This window comes from Ailuropoda melanoleuca, chromosome X (assembly GCF_002007445.2).
Source record: "Ailuropoda melanoleuca isolate Jingjing chromosome X, ASM200744v2, whole genome shotgun sequence".
Taxonomy (NCBI): domain Eukaryota; kingdom Metazoa; phylum Chordata; class Mammalia; order Carnivora; family Ursidae; genus Ailuropoda; species Ailuropoda melanoleuca.
Window position 1 is genome coordinate 109,011,545 of NC_048238.1, and position 7,710 is coordinate 109,019,254.

General features: G+C 46.1%; 1 protein-coding gene across 1 annotated transcript in view; it reads left to right on the forward strand.

Annotated features, from left to right (window-relative positions):
* The window catches only part of HMGB3 (high mobility group box 3), a 6,433-nt gene extending 899 nt beyond the window's left edge, over nucleotides 1-5,534 (forward strand). The window contains exons 2-5 of the mRNA XM_034649561.1: nucleotides 1,141-1,295; nucleotides 1,523-1,662; nucleotides 2,141-2,315; nucleotides 2,776-5,534. Of these exons, the coding sequence (XP_034505452.1) occupies nucleotides 1,146-1,295; nucleotides 1,523-1,662; nucleotides 2,141-2,315; nucleotides 2,776-2,916 (606 nt within the window). The 5' untranslated portion in view covers nucleotides 1,141-1,145 and the 3' untranslated portion in view covers nucleotides 2,917-5,534. The remainder of the gene's footprint in view (nucleotides 1-1,140; nucleotides 1,296-1,522; nucleotides 1,663-2,140; nucleotides 2,316-2,775) is intronic.
* The last annotated feature ends 2,176 nt before the right edge of the window (nucleotides 5,535-7,710 follow it).

Genomic DNA, 7,710 nt, shown 5'->3' on the forward strand with positions numbered 1-7,710 from the left:
CGGGCGCCACGGTCGCCGCTGCCGCTGTCGGCCCGGTCCGCGCCCCCAGCGCGCCGTTGCCACCGCCGCCCCCGGGCCCGCACGCCCCCCGGGGGTAGCAGCGGGGGATTTCAGGGGCAGTTTCTTTCATCAGGAAGCTTTTGACAAAATGGAAGGTGAATTATGGGTGTCCGGGTGACCCAGCACGGGGCCCAGCCCGGCTGCCCGCTGCCAGCCCCGGGCTCCCCTGCGCCCCGTCCCGCCCCACCCGCGCAGCCACTGCGGGGCCCTAACACAGCCCCTTTAGTCGGTCCCTGCAAAGGGGAGCGTTTTAGTTTTACATGATGACCTTGGGTGTGGGAAAAGGAAAAGATGGCGGGAAGCTGGGGGGTGGGACAGGGACGATGACACGCCGCAGCTGCATTTTTATTTGGAAACTTTGGAGAAAGTATTCCTGGCTGGACATGCGTTCCGCTTTACTGATGAGCAAGACTAGCCCTTTTGGCATCCCCTCCCCCCTTTAGGTAATGACAAAGTGACAGATTTAAACTAATAGTACAGGGATAGCTGCTCACTTGCCAGATCACCTTTCTTGTAAAAGCCATTTTTATAAGCCAAAATGCATCAGCAATAGTGAAATTTGAAATGTTCCCTATTTACAGTTCTCCCGCTTTGATGTTGTGTTTAGCATCGGTGACAGTATTTTTGTCTGTAACGGAGCAGTTAAACAGTTGACAGCTAGCCTTAAGTCATTGGTCTCAAGCTTCTGTCATCCACCTGCACCCCTACAAATGTGTCCTCCCCGCGCCCTTCCCACTTTGTAGTTGTAGTTTCCAAAATGTAGCTCTGAATCGGGAATGTAGCGCTGAGCCACCCCACTTGGGTCGGTTCCATTTGGAGAACTTGATCGCTCTCGCTCTCGGAGAAGTAACTCGCAAACCAGCGCGCTTCATGCTGGTCAAAAGTTAAATGACAAGCGACAGTGAAGCTGATTTCCTCCCCACTCCGCCTTCAGCTGCCAGTGGCATCAGGCATTGGGTGGGGGGCTGCTTCCTAACGGTGACCTTAATTTGGATTTTGCCCTGCCTTTGGTGTATCTTGTAGATCTGTTCTAGTCATTGTATTTGTTTTTCTTTGTCTCTCTTCCTTCATCCATCACAGTCAGGATGGCTAAAGGTGATCCCAAGAAACCAAAGGGCAAGATGTCTGCTTATGCCTTCTTTGTGCAGACGTGCAGAGAGGAACATAAGAAGAAAAACCCAGAGGTCCCTGTCAATTTTGCAGAATTTTCCAAGAAGTGCTCTGAGAGGTGGAAGGTACTTTTCTTTTGTGTCCTTCAAGCTAGCCTTAGTTGGATTTCATACATAGGGTTACTCACCTTCTGAGTAGCCCCAGGTGGCTCTTTTCTTCCTCTTAGGCTCCTCTTGCCTGCCTTTAGAATTGTGTGTGTGCTTTTATTTTTTAAAGCTGGACAGGGGTTTGGACAGGGGTTTTAAGTCCTGCTCACTGCACCGAGGAATTTAACAGGTCCTGTTCTTTGCAGACAATGTCTGGGAAAGAGAAGTCTAAATTTGATGAAATGGCAAAGGCAGATAAAGTGCGCTATGATCGGGAAATGAAGGATTATGGACCAGCTAAGGGAGGCAAGAAGAAGAAGGACCCTAATGCCCCCAAAAGGCCACCGTAAGTGACTGTAAGGTTCAGGATAACAGTTAAGAGCTTTCCTTCTACTTGAAGGATTTTTAAGAGGACGTGTTACCGAAAAATGTCGATACCCTGCAACACATTCTATACTTAACGGCTTTAAGATACTGTGCCAGGGAAGTCCGACGTTAAGGCTGAGGTATTTGTGAGCTTTGTGCTTGTGGTGGTTGCCTGTTGGACTTTCCGTTGGGAGGGAGGCACCCCAGTTCTGGGTGTCAGGGTCCTTAGGTATGTTTCTCCCCCTTTTCCAGTAACTGAGAGACTGAGAAAGTACCATGTATTTCTGAAGCATCTTAAACATTCTAGAACCTACAACTTTGTAATATTGTGTATGGTAGCACACATTTCTCCACTTTAGGGAGTCATAGTGGTAGGAAGTATGTGAGGAACAAGAGATTTGGCTTAAGCTCACATTCTTGTGGGCTCTCATCTAATTTATACAATTCTCTCTCCGAAGGTCTGGATTCTTCCTGTTCTGTTCAGAATTCCGCCCCAAGATCAAATCTACAAACCCTGGTATCTCTATTGGAGATGTGGCAAAGAAGCTGGGTGAGATGTGGAATAACTTAAGTGACAGCGAAAAGCAACCTTACAACAATAAGGCAGCGAAGCTGAAGGAGAAGTATGAGAAGGTGAGGTGGCCTGGGTGCTGTCAGGCTAGGCTGGATGCGTGCGCAGTCAGCCACCCTGGGTATGGGCGGGTTGAGGGTGTAGGCTGCTTTGCTGGGCTGAGGAGTGAGCGTAGTGTGCAAGGGCCCATCTCCCTGCAAGATCAGCTGCAACTGCTGGTGTTCAGGCTTCTCGGGTAGAATTTTGTCTTTGGGACAACTGCAGACAGGCTTAAAAAGTTTGATAACGTGGGATGCCATGGGCAGAGAATTTGATAGTCCTATTAAATACCCCTTAACTTTTAAGTTCGAGTGGCTGAGAACCAAATTCGTACATATCTGGAAACAAATATTTCAAATAGCAGCCCTGTTTTACTCACTCCGTTTTCAGTTCTGAGGTGGGGACAGCGTGTTTCTACCCTTTGCTAAAACAGCTGGAGGGGAGCTTGTCTATTCATTTGGAATGTGTCCCCGTTCCTTCCAGGATGTTGCTGACTATAAGTCTAAAGGAAAATTTGATGGTGCAAAGGGTCCCGCTAAAGTTGCCCGGAAAAAGGTGGAAGAGGAAGATGAAGAAGACGAGGAGGAGGAGGACGAGGAGGAGGACGAGGAGGAAGATGAATAAAAACTGTTGATCTGTCTCCTTGTGAATACCTTAGAGTAGGGAGCGCGTCATCGACACCCCTCCTATTCGAGGCGTGTCTGTCGCCCTCGTTAGGTTTAATTACACAATTGGGTCATGGTCATATTGTAGTTTCTCAAAGTGCTCTAGAAATTGTCAGTGGTTTACATGAAGTGGCCATGGGTGTCCGGAGCACCCTGAAACTGTATCAAAGTTGTACATATTTCCAAACATTTTTAAAATGAAAGGCTCTCGTGTTCTCCTCACTCTGTGCACTTTGCTGTTGGTGTGACAAGGCATTTAAAGATGTTTCTGGCATTTTCTTTTTTTAATTTGTAAGGTGGTGTTAACTCTATGGTTATTGGCTAGAAATCCTGAGTTATCAACTGTACATATCTATAGTTTGTAAAAAGAACAAAACAACCGAGACAAACCCTTGATGCTCCTTGCTTGGCGTTGAGGCTGTGGGGAAGATGCCTTTTGGTGGGGCTGTAGCTCAGGGCGTGCACTGTGAGGCTGGACCTGTGGACACTGCAGTGGGCATCCATTTAGCTTCAGGTTGTCTTGTTTCTGTATATAGTGACCTAGCATTCTGCTGCCATTCTTAGCTGTGGAAAAGGGGGGGGGGTCAGCTGGCATGAGAAGTGTTTGGATCCTTTTTAGTTAAGTGCGGTAGTTTTAAACTGTTTGTTTCTAAACAAACTGTAGAACTCTTCATTGTCAGCAAAGTGAAGAGCCACTGCATCAATGAAAGTTCAAGAACCTTCTGTACTAAACACAATTTGCGACGTTCTGTTATTTTTTTGTATGTTTAGAATGCTGAAATGTTTTTGAAGTTAAATAAACAGTATTACATTTTTAAAACTGTTCTCTATTATAACAGTCTAAGTCTCTGACTCACAGCAGTCTTAGCTAACAACCCACTCCGTTGTATTTGGCGACTAGCCTCACTGCACAGGTGGAACCTTCTCTTAATGTGGCCAGCTTACTTAGGGTAGAGATGAAGAGGCTACTCGAGGGTGCTGCATGATTTGTTTGTGTCTGAGTGGCATTAGGATGAAGTCTACACTGCTGAATGTAGAAGCCAAGATAACTTGAGCCAGGCAAGGTTTAGCAGCCTTCAGAGGCGCGGAGAGGTGACCGGTTAAGATTGAGGCTGACTACTACATAGGTTTGGGTTTTGGTTTTTGTTTTGCCTCCCGCTACTGCCCTCCCTCCCCGCCATGCTGTGGGGCCAAATTCATTGCTAAACAGCAAAAATGTCCTAAGGGTATGGTGTATCAAACATTCAGGCTTGCTTTTTCCTCTTTCGTTGTCCCTGCCCCCAGTACACGTAGCAGAATATCATTGGTTCTGCTCAACAATGGAGGAAGTGTCTTGAGCTGCCGCTTCTGTCTCCTGGACCCCGATGAGAGAAGGGGTGGTGGGGTAGGGAGCAGTATCCATCTGTTTTCCTACTCTTCAAGAAACCAAACACCCCAGGGAAGATGGCTGGGGTCCCTGTTGCAGGGCTGTGTCTTGGGTCACCTCTGCAGGCCAGCTGACGGGATGGATTGTTTCTAAGCATTACATTCGTCATACGAAAAGTAGGATGGCCTGCCCACAATTGGAGCTCATTGACTGCAAATGTAGATGACTGTTAAATGTTAAACTGAAAGAAGCTTGGTTTGTGTGTCCGTGGTTATTTCACATTGGTGGATGGTGTCACATTTTGTCCCAGTTGGGGAGGGAATGATGTGATGGCCACAGTGGCACGTGGTGGCATTAAAAATCTTTCGAGGGCTGATCCATCTTAACTGTCGGCAGTGATGGAGGACACTTTGTTGTGGGTGAGTGTTTGTATTGCCCAGCATGAATACTCTGCTGTGCGTGTTTGAGGCTGTGAAGCACTCGGGAGTGTTCAGTGACCCTACTCAGGAGAAAGCAGCTTTTTTTTTTTAAAGTTCACTGTTTGGAAACTTGCATGTCTGCAGGCTGTGTCCTCCCCACCCTGTCAGGTCCTGGATGGGTATGTCACGGTCATGGTCCCTGGCCCAATCTGTAATCGATATTCATAGCCATTCCTTTTCACATCAGAACTGGTTGTCCTTAATGTATTTTTCAAGCTCTTCTAGAAAATGACCACTAATTTAAAAACTCTTGGTCCTGAGGTTTGCCCAGAGGCACTTGTTCCAGGATTGCCTCTCTGCTTCAGCAGTGCCCTTGTCACTTTCCTTCAGCGGCTGCCCAGCATACGATGTACCAGGCTAAGATTTGGGAACTGGTCAGCCTCATCAAATGTGGGAGAGAAGCTCAACTTGTAGTCCCAAAGGAGAGTGGACTTGCTAAGTGGTGTCTATCTGGTTGTAACACTTTTGTGCCCCCGCCTTTTGTGCTAAACAAGTTGGGGGGGGCTGCTTAAGTGATCTTTGACTAAGTGGACATAGAGTTCTAAAGAGATTCCAGCTAAGACCACTCAGCCCACATTTTCACCCCAGCACAAGGTTGCTCCTCTTAATGGAATGATGCTCTGTAGCTTCTCCGAGACATTACCAGTGGCATGGTGTCACCACCTAAGGCTTCGGCTTAGCTTGATTTCTGGGCCCACAGTATGTGATCTCGCGATGCCAACCTGTTACTTTTTTTAAATGAAAAGGTCAGTACCTGCTTTCTCTAACCACCTCTCTCCCAACTCCCTCACCCCATTTTTTAATGATGTTTTATCCTTTGGAAAGAACAAGGCTGTGATGTAGCAACTATTGTCTGTGTCTCCTGTGTGTCTGTTCTTGTCACAAATGTATTTGGGGACATTGGATGCATTCATTTTCTGTAATAAAGTTTCTTAATCAGTCTTCCCAAAAGGTAATCAGTGGGCTGTCTGCAATCTGTTTGAGATACTGAACCTCTGTATTTTGGGTTGATTATAATCAAGGTTCTGGAAGTACAAGCTTTGCTGTAACCATAGGTCTGAACTGTTTAATCGAGAGATACCGTCAAAAAGGGCAAGTGTGAAGGATTCCAAAGCCCCCAGATCAATGCTTCAGCCAGAGGGGTAGGGGGGAGCTAATGACCGGGGCCTCCTGAGGCTGAGGGGCAGGGCCTAGTTGGCTGGCAGAGCCAGGCCCAACAAGGAGTTTTAGATGAGAGCTGTGGGGGCCACTTGCTCTTCTTTGGACTCTGGCTTAGTTTCCTGTGGACCCAGGGCTACTTGGGAGGGGATGGCTGGTGGGGCCAGCGTGGCAGCCCCAGGCTTCTCTTCCTGCTTCACCCAGAGCAATCCCTCACCCTGTTTTGTACCTTGAGCCTCCTGCTAAGATTTTAGCTTAAAAAAGAAACTGGGATACAATATCAATAAAATAAAAAAAACCCAAACCCTACATCAATAGATACATAAAAAGTATTTGATAAAATCTAACACACTTTCATGATTGGAAAAAAAAGAACCACACTCAGACAACAGGGAATAGACGGGAACTTGCTCAACCTGATAAAGAACACTTAGAAAAACCCGCAGCTAATATGCTCAGTGGAAGACAGGACACTCGCCCCCCAAGTTCAGGAACAGGACAAGGATGCCCAGTTGTGCCACTTCTGTTTATCGTTGTACTAAAAGTTCTAGCCAGGGCAATTAGGCAAGAGAAAACAAAAGCATCCAGACTGAACATGAAGGACTAAAGCTATGTCTTCGCCGATGACATGACTTTATGTATGGCCAATCCTAAGGAATTTCAGATAAAACTGTTAGAAGAAATAAATGAGAAGTTAAAATGGCAGGATACAAGATCAGTATACAAAAATGTATTTCTATACATTAGCAATGAACAATTTGAAAATGAAACTAAACAATTCCATTTACAATAGCATCAAAATAAAATAGTAATAAGTTTAACCAAAGAAGTGCAAAATCTGTATGGGGAAAAATAGGACACATTGTTGAAAGACATTAAAAACCTAAATAAATGGAAAAACATCCTGTGTTGATAAGTTGGAAGACAGGACTGTTCACATAGCAATACTCCTGGAATTGAAATTCAATGTAATCGCTATCAGAATCCTAGCTGGCTTCTTTGTAGAAATTGACAAAGTGTGGGGGCGCCTGGGTGGCACAGCGGTTAAGCGTCTGCCTTCGGCTCAGGGCGTGATCCCGGCGTTCTGGGATCGAGCCCCACATCAGGCTCCTCCGCTGGGAGCCTGCTTCTTCCTCTCCCCACTCCCCCTGCTTGTGTTCCCTCTCTCGCTGGCTGTCTCTATCCCTGTCGAATAAATAAATAAAATCTTAAAAAAAAAAAAAAGAAATTGACAAAGTGATCCTAAATGTCGTATTGAGATTCAAGAGACCCAGAATAGCCAGAACAATCTTGGGAAAGAAGAACAAAGCTGGAGGATTCAGACTTCTTGGTTTCAAAACTAACTACAAAACTATAATCATCAACAGTGTGGTACTGGCATAAGCTCATCATCTCCCCCCAGACCCATTCTTCACCACAGTCTGCCATCTAGAACTCTACCCAGATGCCTTCTCTCACTCTTCTTAGGCAGTCAGTTCCCAAATCCTGCCAAATGTATTTCCTAAAATATCTTGGATCCACCCCTCTTCTCATTAATGCTGTCCATTGTAAATAAATATCTATCTTCAAATTCTCCTATTCCCTCTTTGGGCTAGGCTGGAACTTGCATTTTCAGGCCTTTGCTCATCAATATTCCTCCAGGGAAATCTCCTGCTCTGACACCATGGTTGGATCTGTTTGTTAAGTCCCATCAGAGCTGGAATGTTAGAGCCTTTTTTTCTGGGCAAATATGATAGCTTCCCAAATGATT